The following is a 20325-nucleotide window of genomic DNA, read 5'->3' as shown; positions in this document are numbered from 1 at the left end:
GCTTACAGTTACCTCTAATTTCTAATATAGCAGAATGAAACTATGATAGCTTTTATACTTAATGATAGGACTTAGAAAGCTCAGCTAACTCTCTGTCTGGAATAACCTAGTTGTAAAAAAAAAAAATACATCGTAGCTCAGTTGGAATAACCTAGTTGTAAATTGCCATGAATAGTATAATTTGATTTAGGAGGAAAAGTGACAGATTGTTGGGTACAACAGTGCTAATGCAAAATTTGACCAACAACTCATGACAGAAATGCCGCATTTGAAGAAATATAGAAAATAAACTCATATATTTTTGTACGCATTATTGAATTTTTATTTTTATGCTTTTGAAATTGTTATATAATGACATATATTTCAAAAAATCTCTTCTTTATTTCTTGATTTCCAGCTGTACAAGGGGAGAATTAATGCTACTAGCCACGTCATCCAGCATCCAATGTATGGAGCAGGCCACAAATTCCGAACACTTCATTTGCCAGTCTCAACAACATTATCAGAAGTTCTGGACAGAGTGTCAGGCAAGTCAGATTTAAATATTTATTTTTCTCTAACTGTGCTATATGTATATAGGAATTTTATCATTTTTATAATTTCATTACATTTACTCAGGAACTATTTAATGACATGAAATGGTCAAGATGGTTTCACATTTCAAAACACGGATGCTGTGTACAAAATGTATAGTACATTCCAGCACCAGTAATTCTTTTGTTATTACGTACGTTATGTGTAGTAGTGGCAGAACTGGCAGTTGGAAATGGCAACAAGCTGTGGGAAGCTGTTGATGGAATTTTCTCGAGATAATCCATAAGGCTATTTTATAGTAGATGAATTGCACAGTATATTAGGTTGAATGACAGCATTCTAAGTAATAAGCATTTACTAAATCTAGGGGATAAATGAATGGTCAGTAGGTAGAATCGGCTGGTGACTTTATAACAGTAAGGAAGACAGAACTTTTCCCCTAGATTTCTTGTCTGTATTTCAAGAGCTCTCAGTTGATGCCTTTAAATAGGATATAAGTTTCTAAAGTAAAAGCATTTTGCGGGTAGAATGCTGGTTGACTGTGGTGAGTTTCACTTTTTTTGCCGCTTTGAAATCGTAGTCATGATGAATTCATTGAGTATCTGCTATGTGTAAGCACAGTAATTTCTCCTAGGGTTGTAAAAGTGAGCAGGACACATACTCTGCCTCTCAGAGTATTTGTGATATTTTGTATATTGTCAGAATAAAAAACAAACTGAAAATTTAAATGTTTTCAATTTAAGTATAAGTCAGTGTGTTTCTAAGTCTTTGAGCAACACTGTTAACTGAAAGAAGTTAGGAGTTCCCCCAAAACTGGTGTTATCTATTTATTAGTTGGAAATATTAATCCAAATTTGAAATAAAAGACTGAGTTGAAGAGATTGGGGAGTTGTTACCATACATATTTAGGCTTCCCTGGTAGCTCAGCTGGTAAAGAATTCGCCTGCAATACAGGAGACCCTGGTTCAATTCCTGAGTCAGGAAGATACCCTGGAGAAGGGAGAGGTTACCCACACCAGTATTCTTACGCTTCCCTGGTGGCTCAGATGGTAAAGAATCTGCCTGCAGTGCAAGAGACCTGTGTTCGATCCCTGGTTTGGGAAGATCTCCTGGAGGAGGGTATGGCAACCCTCTCTAGTATTCTGGCCTGGAGAATCCCCACGAACAGAGAAGCCTGACAGGCTGCAGTCCATGGGGTCTCAAAAAGTCAGACATGACTAAGTGACTAAGCACACCAAACATACTTACATAGATGCTAAGGTAAACCACATGAATGAATATGATCACATTGAGAAAATAAAGTAGAAAAGATTGTTATCTGTTTTAGACATGAATGTGTGCATAATATTATAATACTTTCCTACATTTTACATATTACATAATAAAGTGTTAGAATATATTATAAATGTCTAACATTTTTTTCTTATTTGAAAACCTCCACATTACCTGTTATAGCTAAACTTTGTGAAAATATGATTTTACACACTTTTTTCTACATTTCAATTTTCTGAAATTGTGCCTTTTACATGATGAAGAAAAAATTTCTAATTGAAGGAAGAAAGTGAAGAAGAGTACTGAAATTCAGTTTTTGAGATGTCAACATTTAACTTAATCGAAATGTATAGACATAGTACAGAATAACTGGAAGTTCAGCAGCATTTTTATTTATCTTTACCATAAATGAATACTGTTTTCTAAAATGTTCTGTCATTTAGAATATTGAGCAAAATAGCTCCCTTTATTATCTAAAAATTAAAAATAAAACTGATGGCTGTGGAAGAACAGTATCCTACTAAAAAGTTCAACTGAGTTATCCTTAGCAACTATCAGAAACTTCTAAGTGCCTGCTTTAACCTCTGGTTAGCAGTATTTTGGTCTTTAAACTGTATTTGTGTTCTTTAGTCACATCTCATGATATATTAATATGTGCATATGTATTTTACTAATATTCTTGAAAACAAATAATCCAAAATTATATAAGTGGTCCCTTTACCTGCTTCTGTTGCTTTTAACTGTATTGCTTTCAAATAATGATTCTATTTGTTGTTTTTTTAAAATTTCTATCATTGTTTTTAAGCAATTTTTATCATCAGATAATATGCCTTGTAGTTTTCTTCATGTTGCTTATGATTTTTAGTTTTTTGACGTAAATCTGTGTGTTTATGAATCTTATCAGATTTGGGGATGTTTTGCCTATTAGTTTCTCAAATATATTTGTCTTCCCATAACTCTGCTCTTTTAGGGATTCTAATTACACATTTTATTAGGCCTCTTAAAGTTGTTTTACAGCTCACTGAAGGTCTGTTCTTTTTTCCCCCATTTTCCCCTTGTACTTTTTGAGTTTCTTAGTGGTTAAATAAGATCATTGTATGGTCATCATTTATTTCATGATTTGTAATAGCATGCCATATTCAAAAGCATGAAAGAAAATATTAATTCAGAATAATGACTATCTGTGAAAGTCCTTGGTATTCATTTGAAAGTACTTGTAAAATATGTGATTTTATCTAAGATTCCTAGCCAAATAAAAATAATAAAACCAGCAACCTCTGTTCCTTAAATTTGTTTGGTTATACTCCCATTTGTAGCAGGAGAGGTCTAATGTAATGCATATTAGGATTAATCCTGAGCTTGAGTTCCATATTGCTCTTTACAGATTGTATCAGTAACCTTGCTAAGACTGTTTCCTTATTTTGAAAATAATATTCTTCCTTGATATGCATGTTGTGAGGACTGAAATATATAGATATAGCTGATAAGCAGATTGATCTATGCCTAAAATAAAACAAGTTCTTGATAATAGTTTTAAAAACTAGTACTGCCTCTAGAGGCAGTACTGTTATAATACAAAATATTTTCTAGAGATTGGAGTTTAGGTATCCTGGCCTTAGGAGAGTGATGAATCCCTTTCATTGATAAAAGCAATGAGAATTGAATGTGTCACACTTGCCTTCATAATGTTTTTTCCAGACCATTTACATTGCCTTTGGTTAGTTACAATATAATCTTACGTAAAGTCCCCTAAGGTATTTATTATTTCCCTTCTTAATGATTTTTGAGAATCAATGTATTTTACACAAAAATTTTTTATAGATACACCAAGTATCACTGCTAAACTAATCAGTGAACAAAAAGATGACAAGGAAAAGAAAAACCATGAAGAAAAAGAAAAAGTTAAGGCAGAAAATGGATTTCAGGATAATTACAGTGTTGTTGTTGCTTCAGGTATGATTTTTTCATATATAGTTTTGACTCTGTTGGTTTCTATAAAGCGTAACATATGTATAGGAATTTTATGTAATAAACAGTATTAACGTAAAAAGCTGGTATAGTGATGTCTTAATATTAAATACACAATTATTGTATCAAATCAGTTACTCTTTGGCATTGGAATTATTAAACTTATTTTGTGCTTACTGTATCTCATCAGATACTGAACAAGTGTTAATAGTTTAGATGCTACATTTCAACTTGACAGTGTACAGAGACTTATACTCTTTAAAAAGTTCACTAAGTCTTACAGAATTTTTCTGTAGCTTTTTTTTTTAATAAAAAATACAAATTGAAAAAGTATTCATGAGTTTTCACTTATGATATTGTGCTCCTTCTATAAAATTAGAAAATAGAAATCTTCAAAAGAAAATTGGTTGAAAACAGTTTTTACTATATTAGATGCAGGAAGGGGAAAAATTGGTCAAGATAAGGGATAATCTTAGAGGATATTTTTCTTAACAAAGTTCTTAGTTCAGAAGAGAAAGCTCAACCTAGATTACATTTCTTCTTAAATAGAAGACCTATATATTGGTTTAATCTGTTGTTTCTCAGAGAAAAATTAAGAACAAAAGCTTTTCTGTATATATTTGCACATTACTTTCCAGTAAATGGATGCTCATCTACCTGTATTTCAGAGAATACAGGAATTAATTGATACTTTCTTGAAAAATAGTTACACATGCGTCCAGTTATTCATTGTGGTTTAGTTGCTAAATCATGTCCAGTTATTCATGAAGTATAATAAATGATAAATAGAATCAAATACACATAGAATCAAATGACAAATAGAATCAAGAGATTAGATACTACATGAAAAGAAATATTTCTGTCTTTTGATGTTCCTGGCGCTTTAGTAATATATTGTAGAAATACACTTTTACTTCATTAGTGTGTTGGCTATATAAAGTTTCTGTTTGTTTGTTTTAGGGTTGAAATCCCAATCTAAACGTGCTGTGTCATCTACGCCACCTCGCCCACCATCCAGGAGAGGGAGGACAATGCCTGATAAAATAGGAAGTGCTTCCTCAGGAGCAGATGCTGCCAGCAAAATAATTACTGTCCCTGTGTTTCACCTATTCCATAAACTCTTAGCTGGTAATGTTCACAATGACTAAGCATATCAGAAGTTTTAGTAATCTTACAAATGAGTAAATCACATGTGTCATAACCAAAATCATGTTTAATCGGATGCTGTTGATGAGATAAATAATTTGGTGAGACTTTATTCATACAGATCTCTCCAAGAGAAGTGAGAATAAAAAGCAAGTAACCTATTTAATACCCTTTTTTTTTTCTTTTACTTTACAATATTGTATTGGTTTTGCCATACATTGACATGAAACCGCCACAGGTGTACATGAGTTCCCAATCCTGAACCCCTCTCCCACCTCCTTCCCCATATCATCTCTCTGGGTCATCCCAGTGCACCAGCCCCAAGCATCCTGTATCCTGTATCAAACCTAGACTGGCGATTCATTTCTTACGTGATAGTATACATGTTTCAATGCCATTCTCCCAAATCATCCCACCCTCTCCCTCTCCCACAGAGTCCAAAAGTCTGTTCTATACATCTGTGTCTCTTTTGCTGTCTCGCATACAGGGTTATCATTACCATCTTTCTAAATTCCATGTATATGTGTTAGTATACCGTATTGGTGTTTTTCTTTCTGGCTTACTTCACTCTGTATAATCGGCTCCAGTTTCATCCACCTCATTAGAACTGATTCAAATGTATTCTTTTTAATGGCTGAGTATTTAATACCCTTTTTAAACATTATAATGTTGCAGTTTTGCACTAGTGTCTTAAATTTTGTTATGAATGTGCTATAAAATGATCAGTAAAATTAATGTTTTAGTTAATTCATAACAAGTTATATAATGTGAGGTTAATTTTAAAGAACTAGTTCTAGCAGTGGAATCCTTAGATGTAGTCCTGATAGTTAAGCTTCCTCTCTTCCTGAATCATATTCTTTGACCAGTATACTTTCCTTTGTCAAGATAATAGCCATTTTATCTGCATGTGTGTGCTGTATCATTATAATCAAACTGCCAACTAACTTTGGATTTTACTTCTTAGCTTTAGACATTGTTGACTTGTAGCACAAGTCAGTAAAGTATGCCAGGTACACTGGATGTTTCTTTTTATAAAAACATTTTCATAGGAGTACAGCTATACCCATTCTATATACAAGGCAGCAGAAGAGACAAAGGTGTAAAGAACAGACTTTAGGGCTGTATGGGAGAAGGGGAGGGTGGAATGATTTGAAAGAATAGCATTGAAACATGTATATTACCATATGTAAAATCGATGACCAGTATAAGTTTGATGCATGAAGCAGGGCACTCAGAGCTGGTGCTCTGGGACAACCCAAAGGGATGGGGTGAGGAGGGAGGTGGAGGCGGGGTTCAGAACGGGGGCACTCACGTGCACCCGTGGGTGATTCATGTCAATGTATGGCAAAAACCACCACAATATTGTAAAGAAATTATATCCTCCAGTTGAAATGAAATAATTTAAAAATACCTTTGCATAGGAGTACAGCGGTGCCCGTTCATGTGTGTATTGCCCTTAGCTGTTTTCATGCTACAGTAGAGGTAGTAGTTGCGCAGAGACCATACGACCTCCGTAGCTTAAAATATTTATCATCTAGCCTTTTTGGAAAAGATTTGCCAACTCCAGATTTGTGGAAAATGTTTTTCTCCCTGTTCATCATTGCTCAGAAGATCATAGTGGGATTTGATTAGTAACTAATTAACACTTTGTATCAGTTCAGTTCAGTCCCTTATTGGTGTCTGACTCTTTGTGACCCCATGGACTGCAGCATGCCAGGCCTCCCTGTCCATTACTTTGTATAGACATTATTGATTATACTTGTCAAAAACAGATTTGAGTTTTGTAAACTTTCTGTTGGCTGTTTTTCTATTGTTTTGAAATTGGTGTCAGAATCAGACTCTTAACCTGTAATTTAGTAAAAGCATCAAGTGATTAAATAAATTGAATCAAGTAAACGTCTCCCTCTTGGATTCCAGTTTTAACTTAGTTATGTCATTTTTAGGCCAGCCGTTGCCAGCTGAAATGACACTTGCTCAACTTTTAACTCTGCTGTATGACCGAAAACTTCCTCAAGGTTACCGTTCAATAGATCTGACTGTTAAATTGGGATCCAGAGTTATCACAGACCCAAGTCTGTCAAAAACAGATTCTTTTAAAAGACTGCACCCAGAAAAAGGTATGTGTACAATACTTCTTTTAAGTTACAGTCTATAATCTGAGCAGGCAGGGATTTCTGTAGCTGATTACTTAATGTACATTTTATTACATCAGCCTGAAAGATACATTTTTTTCTTTATGACAGTTATTTGTGAATATAGAAAAGTGCCATTATTTCTGTTGGGAATTAATGTTAATTCCTTTTGTAGCATCACTTTATTTTTTATGGGCCCATATGCTTTAATTTTTTTCCCCCTTTGGCTACACCATTCAGTTTGTTGAATCTTAGTTCCCCAACCATAGATTGAACTCGGGCCCTCAGCAGTGAAAGCATAGAGTGCTAACCATTGGACTGCCAGGGACTTCCTAATTTTTAAAAAATATTATTTCTGAATGAGCCATGTTAATTGTTTATAATTTTATAATCAAAGTGTGGGCCCCATTTAGAATTTCCAATTTACTGATAATTTATACTGAGTGATATTTTGTGCTCATAAACATTTTTTCTCTCAAAAGTGGGATCATACAGTTTCTTACTTTTTTATTTTTATATATTCAATGAAATGTTTCTAAATGTGCATTTTTACTTCCTATTTTTATATGGATGTAACAATTTATCTGTTTCACTGTTGTTGAAGCATTCTGATTCTAGTACTTCACTACTATAAATGCTATTTAAGCAGTGATTTTCATAGTGTGAGGTATGGTGTCTTATTTATCTTCAATTTTTCCCTTGATTCAGTATTTAATTATTAGCCCTTTGTGCTCTTTAATAATAAATTTTAAGACATTTCCTTTGTCCCAATTTTCAGCAGGATAATTTGTCTCTTTTAATGTTCATAGGATCTGGTTGTATGTGAACATAAGCTTTTGATTTTCCTCTGTGAATGATTCAGATTTAACCAATATGGTATAATTTTCAGTTTTCAGTAAGAAAATTTTTTGTCACTATTCAGTTTTTCCTATTGAATACTTTCAGAGCATCACAGGCACGTAATTTAATATTTTCTGAAGTCTCTGATGTTTTACTTATTTGCCCTAAAGAATAATACTTCTCAGACTTCAATGTGCTTGCAGATCACCTACAGGACATTATAAAATTGCAGATTCCTATTCAGTAGGTCCAGAATACGACCTGAGAGTCTACATTTCAAAAGCTGTCAATATGATGCTGATCTTAACTAGACCACATAGTGAAAAAACTATAGGGAGCAACATCAGAAGTTATTTAAATATTTTTGTAGCATCTAGCTTTAACATAAATAAATCTGAACAGCAGGATAATTATGCTCTTTTGTTGAATGGAGAGATGACAATAGCATCTGCTTTGTAAATGAAAAAGTATTATAAAAATAAATCCTCTCTTTTAGCTGTTATTTGTGATTATTCTTTTAGATCATGGAGATTTACTTGGTAGTTGTCCTGATGATGAGGCTCTCACTCCAAGTGATGAATGTATGGATGGGATATTGGATGAATCTTTACTTGAAACCTGTCCCATTCAGTCACCATTACAAGTTTTTGCAGGAATGGGTGGACTGGCTCTTATTGCAGAAAGATTACCCATGCTATATCCAGAAGTAATTCAACAGGTAAGATAAGATTCCCAATTAATTATATCATTCATGGCAAAGACCTGTTTTTTTGTTTATGTTTAACTTAACCTTTGGAAGTACCCTTTTCCTTAAAGTCTTTGAGTATTGTATAAATCTTTCAAAGCTCAGCCAATATGGAACTTTCTAAGAATTCAGTTTAGTCGCTCAGTTGTGTCCGACTCTTTGCCACGCCATGGGCTACAGCACACCGGGCCTCCTGTCCATCACCAACTCCTGGAGTCTACCCAAACCTCATGTCCACTGAGTCCGTGATGCTATCCAACCATCTAATCCTCTGTCGTCCCCTTCTACTCCTGCCCTCAATCTTTCCCAGCATCAGGGTTTTTTCAAATGAGTCAGCTCTTCCCATCAGGTGGCCAGAGTATTGGAGTTTTGGCTTCAACATCAGTCCTTCCCATGAATATTCAGGACTGATTTCCTTTAGGATGGACTGGTTGTCTGTTACTAAAGAAATGTTGTAAACCAAGCACATTTGCCAAGGTCATCACATTGTAGTGTTTTTATTTCTATGCTTCTTAAGATGTGATGTTAATAATAGATACTACTAGAAAATAGGGGAGTAAAGTAGTAGTATATACTTCTTCCCAAATACACTATGTCTATGTCTTTTTGCTTCACTTTTATTTCTTTTTAAGTGCCATTTCTATTTTGGTTGTTTTTAAAACATTAACTTCTTCCCCTGTCTGTTAATGTTACTGTCATTGAGGGGTGTACTTTAAATGTCCTTTTACTAAATGAAGGAAGTGTGTGATGCATGGAAAGCTGTAAATAGGAAGTTCTTTATTTTTGTTGATTGAGGTAGGGAAATTATTCTCTGTAATTTTATCTACTTTGTGTATGTGTGTGTATAAGTTTATGTATGTATTAGTTTCCTAGGGCAGCTGTAACAAAGTACCACAAACTGGGTGGCTTAAAACAACAGAAATTTAATTTTTCTTACAGGTCAGGAGGCTGTAAGTCTAAAATCAAGGTGTCACCAGAGCTGTGCTCACGTTGAAGGCTCTAGGGGAGAATCCTTCCTTACCTCTTCTTAGTTTCTGATTATTGCTGACAGTTAAGGGCATTCATTGCCCTCGAACTACACCACTCCAGTTCTGCCTGCATTTTTACATGGCTGTCTTCCTTTTCTGTATCTGTATCTCCCGCTCCTTATAAAAACACTGTTCATTGGATTTGAGGTCCACCCTAAGCCAGTATGACCTCATCTCTTAATTGATTACATCTGCAAAGACCCTGTTTTCAAATAAGTTCACATTCACAGATGCTGGGGGTTAAGACTTGAGCATATCTTTGGGAGGATACAGTTCAACCCACAATAATACCTATTTAGATAAATGGTTATTACTTCTATTCAAAGAACTTATGGTATTTTTATTTTTGAATATAACCAGGATATAAGATGACTGTCACAGAAAAACATGAGTAAAATTTTATTGCTTTCTAAAAATTGTAGTCATATAGCTAAAAGTTTGAAATGGAAAAAAACTCCAACATGCTCAAGATTATTGTTGCCCAGTGAAAATGACTTTCCTAGTTCAGTATTCAGTATGGTTCATTACAGTGATTAGAGACCAAGTGCTGCTATAATAAATAGCTAGAAGAGTGAAAGTGACTTTAGAATTGAATATTTGTCATGGAAGAATTTTGAGGAGCATGATATAAATTGCCTTGAACAGATGATTAGTGGAAATACGGATGGTAAAGCCTTGTCCAGTGAGGGCCCAGAAGAAAGTGAGGATCATGATAGGGAGAACCTATGTATCATAGAGAATACCTTAAATTGGGTTAAGCAGATTATTGGTATAAATATGGATGTTAAAAGTACTAGTGGTGTAGTTTAGTAGGAAATGAGGAAACTGGAGGAAAGGAGATTCCCTTTTAGTGATAGAAATCTTAGCGTATTTGTGTCCTGTATGTGGAAAGCAGAACTTGTAAGTGATGAACATGGGTATTCAGCTGAATTTCCAACCTAAGTGTGAAATTACCTGTTTTCTTCTTGGTACTAATAGTAAAATGTGAGAGGAAAGAGATAAATTGAGAGAAGATGCTAAAATTAGAGATTTGCTATCAGAAGAGCATGCTCTGGAGAGAAAGCCAAGGATGTGGCTTTCAGTGTTTGCTGGTGCCTCAGAAAAATCAAGATGCTAGTGTAGTCAGTCACGCACAGGGCTGTGTGAAGAGATCAGTCATGGATTCCCTCAGTCATCTAACCCTGAGCCAGGAATGAAGAAAGTTGTGTGACAGTGCTAGCATAGTCAAAGAGGGAGATGTGATGATGAAAGCAGAGGTTCAAATGGAACAGCTGAAAGCCAAGGAATATGAGTGGTCTCTAGTAGCTGGAAAACGCAAGGAACCGACGCTCCCTGAGAGCCTCCAGAAAGAACATTGGGTACTTAGGATCCAAAGCTTTGATTCCAGCTCCATAAGATTCTTAGATTTCTGACCTCTAAATCTTGCAGATAATACATTTATGTTGTTTTAAGTCAGTAAGTTTGTGGTGCTGTGTTACAGCAAAGCATATAGGAAATGAATACAGATTTTGGTGTGTACTCTTTTTAGGATGTTTTTGTCTGGTTTTGGCATCAGGACAATACTGTCCTATAGAATGGGTTGGAAATATCTAATATTTCCTATTAAGAACTGTTAGATGGGTTTTTCAATAGATTAAACACTTAAAGATTACAAAATTAGTAGTAGAGAATCTATGTCAAAAGAAATAATCCAGACTGAAGCATAGAATGTGTAAGGAATGAAAAGAACATGACAACTATATGGACATGTAGCTAGAAGTGAAAAATTCTGATGTGTATTTATGGTCACAGAAAAAGAGTGAATTGAAACAAGGACAGAAACAATACTGAAAGGAAGAAAAATTTCCAAAACTGATAAAAAAACCTCAATCTGAAATTCAAGAAGCCCCCTAAACTCCAAGTAGGATATTCATGCCTAAGAACATTAAGATAAACTACTTAAAAACAAGAGAAAAGTTTAAAACCAGCTAAAAAGCAGTAAACCCATTTCTTTCAAAACAGTAACAATAATTCTGACAACTAACCTTTCATCAGACACCTTGGGAGCCAGGGAATTACTTCTTTGAAATGTAAAAAAAAAAGTCTGCCATCCTAGAATTTTATACCCAATGAAGAAGATTTTGGACATTTTCCTCAACCACCACTACTCTTTCCATAAAAGGTAAATTGGTAGTATAGAATAGTAGGTTTATGATGAACTCTCCTTATATATTAAGTCTGCACAGACTATCTTTCAAAGAAAAGAAAAAAGAAAAAGCAATTGTTTAAAGGCTCTTGAGAGGGACGAAAAGTAGGCACCTGTTGGAGAGGATTTAAACATGAAGAGAATAAAACCACACTGGGTAATACTAGTCTTCTGAGACTACTCCTCAGTCTCTGTGGGGTGAGATGATAGAACTCATGCAAAAGCTGTAGAGGAGTTTGGTTCTTCCATTCTGGCTGGAGATTAAAAGGGGGGAAATTCAGGAAGAAGGGACGCATAGTTGGGGTACTCCAAATTCTGCACATGAAGTTTTGCACAACTGTAGCTGGCTCCTGAATACTTAGGGTTCTTGAGAGAAAACTGGAAGGCTGAATGAACTGCCCAGACATGTCAGTGTCTGTCCCGCATAAAAGAGACAGAATTTGTAATTCTATTCCTTCCAAGTTAGAGGTAAAAATCTTCAGCTTTTCTATTGAAATTTCAAATGAGTCGCACATTAAAGAGTATAGATGACATCCCGGTAGTCAGGGACTCACTTGAAAAATAATGGTAAAACTACAACAGACTTTAATAAGTTTATAAAAGCTCCATGAGTTTAAGATTGACCCACCAGTAATATAACTGTTTTCTAATACAAAGCTAAGCCATTTTCCAATATAAAACTGACCCACTAGTAATTTGACCATTTTCTAAAATAAAACTAAACTCTTAATTATAAAAGTAAGAGTTATTATAACATCTCTTCAATAATTATGATGTATAATTAAAAAATAGACAGACATGGAAAGAAAGAAGAAAATGTTACCTGTGGTTAACAATAAGTCGGTGAACAGCTGTTACTCACATTTTGCCAGTTGCCCCACCTATGTTCCGAGGGAGGAAAAGAAAAAAAGTCACTTTCTTCGGCATGGTTTGAGGAAGATTGTGGCCATAGATTCAATTCAGGATCATATTGATATATTGCATTTAGTCGTCTCTAGTTTCCTCCAACTGGTAACAACTATGTTGTGTTTGTTTTCCATGGCCGTGACACGTGGACGAGCACAGGCTAGAAAGCCTCTCTATGTGTGTAGTCATATATGCGTGCGCGCTCAGTTGCCTCAGTCATGTCCAGCTCCTTCCGACCCTATGGACTGTAGCCCACCAGGCTCACCTGACCATGGGATTCTCCAGGCAAGAATACTGGAGTGGTTGCCATGCCCCATGTCTCCTGTGTCTCCTGCATTGCAGGCAAATTCTTCACCCACTGAGCCACCTGGGAAGCCTGGTCTCATATATATGTGTATATACATGTGTTTCCTAGATTTGTTTACTTACAGAGCATGGAGTCAGACTGCCTTAGGCAGTGTGTACATACCTGTGTCCCATATCTGCTGTGTAAAGTATTATTTCCACTAAATGAAATTAGTGCCCCTTGGAAAAATTCTAAGATTCAGGCAGAGAATATACAAGATGAGCCTAGATACAGAAGTCTGCTTTAAGGGGGTTCCACTGACCAAGCCTGATTCTACTTGGTCATGAGAAAAAATGATAGTAACAGATTATTACTTGCAGAGTAATTTTAGAATTAATTAATAATTAAATTAATAATGAATGAATTAAATTAATAAATGAATGAAGAAGAAGGAAATGTTTTTGTGTACAGTTCACTGCCAACCAATAAATGTAGAATTAATGAAAGAATTAGAAAACACCATTTGGCAGCTACCCTAATTATTATATCTTGCAAACATTATAAAAATGCTAACTCTAATGGTCAAACTTGAGTGGGAAATAAGGTATTTACATAGTCTAAAAACCTCTGTCTACAGATACTTAACTAATTACAAAGGAGAAAATAGTAACTTTTAGAGTAGAAATACTTGGCATATACCACCATACTCATGGTATATTGTAACTCATTTTAAAAAACATGTCTTTTTATTGATTTAAAAACTTTTTAATTTCAAATTTGAGTTTAGTTGATTAACAGTGTTTTATAGTTTCAGGTGTATACCAGAGTGATTCAGTGATATATCCTTTATTGATTTTTATATTCTTACATTTTAAAGAGATCATTTGAATTCAAGCCTTTACTTTGAACCTGATGTTGAAACATACAAATAGCCAAACAAAATTGTTTTTACTTTAGGTGAGTGCACCAGTTGTAACATCTACCACTCAGGAAAAACCAAAGGATAGTGATCAGTTTGAATGGGTGACTATTGAACAGTCAGGGGAATTAGTTTATGAAGCGCCAGAAACCATTGCGGCTGAGCCTCCACCTATCAAGTCAGCAGTACAGACCATGTCTCCCATACCTGCCCATTCCTTGGCTGCTTTTGGGTTATTCCTTCGGCTTCCGGGTTATGCTGAAGTGCTCCTGAAAGAGAGGAAACACGCCCAGTGCCTTCTTCGCTTGGTTTTGGGAGTGACAGATGATGGAGAAGGAAGTAAGTGTTGAATGTTACTAATGAAATTTAATGTAGGTGGGTTGTGTGAAAGTAATTCAGTTGTGCTTACAAAACTGCTGCTCATCTTTGGAGGCATTTAAAGATGAAGAAAATATTTATATCCTGCCATCAAGTAGCTAATTGCTACAGTAATAGCAATGAGGAATGTCTATACACATATAGACTTAACAAGTTATAAAAAGCCTTGAGAGAAGTACAGTATTATGGAGACTTACAAGTGTGAGATTATTTTGTTATGAATAAAATAGCCTTATAGTTTTTAGTGGGCTCTTGAAGGAAATCATCAGTTGTAGACTGAGAATGGTTATTTCAGAAAGAAAGACTGCTTTGAGCGGTGTTAATGTGCTCATGTTATATGAGAGGGCAGATGAAATTTGCATGAAGCAGCACAGAGAACTCATTTAAAAAGCTGTTATTGATAACATTTCATGGAAAAGCTTCTTAAGACCTTCAGATTTTATTGTGAATAACAATTAAGATTTATTAAAATATGTTAAGTGATGTAGTGATGTGATGAGAATCTTTAAAGAATTTTTCTGTGAATCTGGTAACAGTATTTAGATGAAGGAGAACAGAATGAAGAAAATAAAATAATAATGTATTTTATAATATAATGATATTAGAGAGAATAATAACAGAAAGCTATGATGGTTATTTCCATTGGGCTGACAGTTTTGTTAATAGAAGGAAACAAAGAAAAATCATAGGGTGGTAGCCTGGCACGTTTTTTTTCCTTTGGTTTACCTCTAGTTCTTCAGGGAATGACCAATACATTTGAGAATCAGAATTTTTTTTCATGTTATTTTAAAATCACGTGGTTTTGATTAGCGGTGATGTCTTTCACATACTGTTTAGAGAGTATGCAGTGTTAAACCCTGTACAACAAAGTACATATAATCCAATAAAATTATATGAATTTATTCATGAATCCTTTAACTTGGAAGCTACCAAGTATTGTGTATGTACTTTTTTGTGTGTGTTTTCACGTTGATGGAATTCTTCAAAAATGTTGACATAATTTTAAATGTGTTCATAACTATTATTAAATTACAGTGTCTATATACTAAATACATCCTAGTTTATTTTCAGATATAAATTATGTATACTTATTTTAATAGAAATTTCTAATTGCTTGAGCTAATTTTTTTACGTAGCTAGAGTGTAAGAACCATGGTAATTTAGGAGTCTTTCTATGAGACAGTCGATATAACCCTAAACTGAAAAGGAAAAGAATTGTCTTTAGGCCATTTCAAACTATTTCTAGAGAATAAACAGTAATGTCTATTAAAAAGTGTAATTTTGATATATCTTTTTGCAGTGGTTGTTTCATCTGCCATTCATATAGAAGTGTTTTTTGTTTATTTGTTTTACATTTAACACTCTGTAGCTAGAACATAGTAGAAAACTTTATTGCAAACAAAACAAAATTGTTTGACTCTTGCACTCATGGTTGAAACTACTTCCAGAGCAAGACTTTCATACTCTTCTAAGGAAGTTTTAATGCTGTGTTTTTAGTTCTTAGTTTTTGGTTTAAATTTTTAGATTATAATAATTTTGACAGTCTATAACAAGTATCTATATTTCAACTTTCTTTTGGAGTTTATATATTTGATGTCTTTTTGGACACTGTTATTAAATATTAAGTATTTAATTTCACTTATGGTATTTTTTGTGGCTTTTTAATAAATATAAAATTTTATATTGTCATTATAAATTTGTGAGCTTCTGTGTTGTTTATTATTGTGGTTTTAAATATTTTTTAATTTTGAGTTCTCTTCTTTTAATCTAGGTCACATCTTGCAATCTCCATCAGCCAATGTGCTCCCAACCCTTCCTTTCCATGTCCTTCGTAGCTTGTTTAGCACTACGCCTTTGACAACTGATGATGGTGTGCTTCTCCGGAGGATGGCTTTGGAAATTGGGGCACTCCACCTCATTCTTGTCTGTCTGTCTGCTCTGAGCCACCATGCACCACGAGTTCCAAACTCTAGCCTCAATCAGACAGAGGTTGGTTCAGTTTTAATTCTTTAGATCATGAAAAATTGTTAGATTCATGGAGTACAGGCATAGTTTTTTCTGAAGTAATTAGTATTTCAGAGGCTGGGGGCCGCAGTTTGTTTTTTTTGGTTTTGATTTTTTTTTTTTGCCCCCAAAACAAATAAACAAAAAGATTATTTAAAAGAGGATAAAATGAATTGTTCTCTTCTTTCTTAGGCTCTTTCAGAAAGCCTTAAGTTAATCCATCTACTTAAACAAAAAAGATGTTATAGCTTAAAAATCTTTTCCGTTTACCAGGATACACTGAATTTATACTGTGATCCCTTTTCCTTTTTGAAGGTTCTAGTCAGTACAGTAAGGTTCTAGTCAGTGTAAGACAAGAAAAATAAGAAAAAAAGAAAAATTGACCCTGATTGTTTTGAGATGATTTGATTGTATTTATAGAAATTCCAAAAATAAATAATGGCATAAGTGAGTTTAATGAGGATATAATTTCCAGTTTCAATGTATAAAAATAAGTCATTTCTGAATACCAGCAACAAACATAAAAAGAGCTTTTTAAAGATGTCCTTTAGAATAGCATCAAAAATAGGAAATATCTAGAAATAAATATGAAAAATATATGTAAGACCTCTCATCATAAAATATATAAAATTTTGTAAAGATGCTTATTAATTAGACTTTAATAAACTGAAGTCTCTGTCCATGTTTACCTCTCATGAAGTAGAAAATACAACATTTCATTAGTATTTCTTCCCAAATTGATTCTTTTTCTTTTCTTTTCTTTTTTTTTTTTCTCAGTTTGCAGCATGTGGGATCTTAGTTCCCTGACTAGAGATAGGACCCATCGCCCCTGCATTGGGAGCATGGAGTCTTAACCACTGGACCAGGGAAGTCCCACCAAATTGATTCTTAAGTTTGATGGAACTCCAGGTTTATTTTGGAGGAAATTGACAAGCTGATTGTAAAATTCATTCAGAAACTCAAAGGGTCAAGGATAGCCAGAACATTTTCAAATAAGAACAATGTATCTAGTAGTCTCATATTTTGAAACTGTTAAGCTATGATATTTAGAGAAGGTTAGATTGAAGCCCAGCAGACAATAGAGACATCTACATGTATAGAGTTTTCTGATATTATGACAGAGGTGACTCTGGAACAAAATGGTGATAGGGTCAGTTATATTCATATGGAACAAAAACAAATCTTTAGACCCTACTGTGCTCTAAATGCAAACGTTGATTCTAACTGGATGGTGAATCTAAATGTATATAGTATGTTCAACATACAACAATACTGTTTTACCAAAAAAAGTAAGAGATACCTTTATGATCGATCTGTCCCAGAATTTAAGAGAGTAAAAGGGCAAGCCACAGAATGGGAGGCTATATTTGTATATATCTGATAAAGGACTTATATCCAGAATATTCAAAGAGCTTCCAAAATTTCCAAAAGGAACTCAAACCAATTTTCTGTAACAACCTAGAAGAGTAGGGTGGGGAAGGAGGTGGGAGAGAGGTTTAAGAGGGAGGGGACATATGTACACCTATGGCTGATTCATATTGATGTTTGACAGAAACCAACACAATATTGTAAAGTAATTATCCTTCAATTAAAAATAATTAAATGTAATTATTAAAAATGTTTCCCAAAGGAAAAAGCTGACAATGAGATAGAAAATACCAGATGAAAAGCTTGAATGGGTACTTCACCAGAATAGGCAAACTAAATATTCAATAAATGTGAAAGGGTGATCTATTGCTTTAGTTACCAGAGAAGTACAAGTGAAAACCTTTAATACTGAGTACACGTCAATCACAGTGTGTAAGATTTCAAACTTGTCCCACCATACTTGTAATAATGTAAAGACAACAGAATTTAATACAATAAGTAATGTAGAAAACAGTGGAGTGGGCAAATAAGCTATAGTCTATTATGTAATAGAATACTAGAAGGTAATGAAAGTAAACAGCTATAGCCAACTACATATAATAGAGCTGATGAGTTTTATAATCACAGCTAACAAGCTGGATGTAAAGGAATATATGCATCATGATTCCACTTACATAATGTTAAAAATAAAAAAGTTATAGTAAGTAGAGTTTCATGTTTATGTGGTAAAGTTATAAAGAAAAGAATGGAAGTCATGAGTAGAAAGATCAGGATTATAATTAGTTTTGTAGAGGAATGAGGGGGTGAGGGAGCAAGGGCAATTTCTTGCTTGCAGTGGTTTGATTCTTGATCTGAATGGTTAAGTTGTTTTCAGTTCATTAAGCTTTACATACTTGTTTTGTTTTCTTTCTGTAAATATGTTATACTTTACATTTAGAAATGTTTTTTTAAAAAATAAATAGCTGTTTTTTTCAATAACCCTAATTATTCTAGTGGTAACAGTTTATTTTATAAAATGTGAAAGATGAAATTATTCAGTCATAGGTTCATCCAACTCTCCAGATCAATTTATGAAAGTATTGTTTGTATATAATGTTCTTTCTTAAAATGTTCCTATTAAAATACTTGCAAAGTACCCTGAAATTAATACTTAAATGCAAATATTTTAATGAAAATTCTTTAAAGGAGGATTCTTATTACAGAATTAATTTTATAGTCAACAGTAATCATAATAAGAATTGACCTTTACTGAGTTTGAGGTTATATTAATAAACCAGTGGTTCTCAGTCTTTTTTTTTTTATTTCTCTACAACATTCACATTTTTAATATGTCCTCTATCCCCAAAAGAAATTTTTCTGCACATCATATTCTGAACAAAAAAGAAATTGAGAAGTACTCCTTCTAGAAATAGCAGCAGACTTACTTGCTGTGATTGAAGACACGACGACCATTGAAGAGCCCTAGAAGATCTGGCTCCTGTCTCTCTAGTCCTTTCTCTGCTTCCTCTGCTTACCTTTGAGTCATTGACTCTTTAGGACCTTAGATGCTTTACTCAACCTATTCCTGATAGATTGTTTTAAATGCTGATAAAAATTTCTTGTATTTATTCTTAAATATAAGCATTTGCCCCCCATTTTTCCCTCCCCCTAACCTTGATAACTACCACTTTGCATTGCGCTCTAAGTACTCTGGATATTTCATAAAAATGGAATAATACAATATGTTACCTTTGTAACATTGTCTGTCTGCTTTGAATTAGCATATTTTTGAGACTCATCCACGTAGCATGAATCAGTACTTAGTTATTTGTTATGGCTGAATAATATTCCATTGTATATATATGCCATAGTTTGTTTATCCATATAACCATTGATGGGCTTTGGGGCTGACTTTTTGACTGTTGTGAATGGTCTAACTATGAACATTAGTGTAATATATTTGAATATCAGTTTGCTTTTTATTTCTCCCTTTAGATATATATACCTAGGAGTGGAATTGCTGGGTCTTATTGTAATTCTTTGCTTAGTTTTTTAAGGAATTGCCAAACTATTTTCCATAGCAGCTAAACTATTCAAATTTCTACTGGTAATTTGAGGATTAATAAAAGCAAATAGTAAAAATTCTTTTCTTTTTGTTATAAGCCACAGGTATCAAGCTCTCATAACCCTACGTCAACAGAAGAACAGCAGCTCTATTGGGCCAAAGGGACTGGGTTTGGAACAGGTTCTACAGCTTCTGGATGGGATGTGGAGCAAGCCTTAACCAAGCAGAGGCTGGAAGAGGAGCATGTTACCTGTCTCCTGCAGGTATGTTTGTAAAGTTGATATTCTCAATGATAATAGTTCATCTTTTTGTGTGTGTCTGTGTTGATTTTTAAGTTTTATTGGGCTTACCCTCAGCTACTGAGGATGAAAAATAAAAGTTCATTTTTTTATGAACTTTTTCATGAATTTCATTTCATTTATTTTAATGAAAAATAAAGTTCATTTTTAAAATGAAAAAAACATTCTCCCTGCCCTCAGTACATTTAATATACTAGATAAAGATTGCTCTTTAGTGCTTGCAACTCTAAATTCTTCTCTCTTAGCTGTTCACTGAGAGGAAAGTGACAAA

At 34.0% G+C, this 20325-nt stretch overlaps 1 protein-coding gene across 13 annotated transcripts in view; it reads left to right on the top strand.

Moving 5' to 3' along the window:
- BIRC6 (baculoviral IAP repeat containing 6) overlaps positions 1 to 20325 on the top strand; it is a 209152-nt gene that overhangs the window by 130895 nt on the left and 57932 nt on the right. For all 13 annotated transcript variants that reach the window (XR_011255747.1, XM_069583614.1, XM_069583613.1 and 10 more), the window contains 8 exons: positions 398 to 527; positions 3628 to 3759; positions 4735 to 4902; positions 6864 to 7037; positions 8414 to 8610; positions 14000 to 14300; positions 16111 to 16328; positions 19854 to 20018. Coding sequence is in view for 12 of the 13 variants with exons in the window: in XM_069583614.1 (XP_069439715.1) it covers positions 398 to 527; positions 3628 to 3759; positions 4735 to 4902; positions 6864 to 7037; positions 8414 to 8610; positions 14000 to 14300; positions 16111 to 16328; positions 19854 to 20018 (1485 nt within the window). In the remaining variant the exon portion in view is untranslated. The remainder of the gene's footprint in view (positions 1 to 397; positions 528 to 3627; positions 3760 to 4734; positions 4903 to 6863; positions 7038 to 8413; positions 8611 to 13999; positions 14301 to 16110; positions 16329 to 19853; positions 20019 to 20325) is intronic.

Source organism: Ovis canadensis, chromosome 3, assembly GCF_042477335.2.
Source record: "Ovis canadensis isolate MfBH-ARS-UI-01 breed Bighorn chromosome 3, ARS-UI_OviCan_v2, whole genome shotgun sequence".
NCBI classification, from domain to species: Eukaryota; Metazoa; Chordata; class Mammalia; order Artiodactyla; family Bovidae; genus Ovis; species Ovis canadensis.
This window is presented reverse-complemented; position numbering and strand designations above follow the sequence as displayed.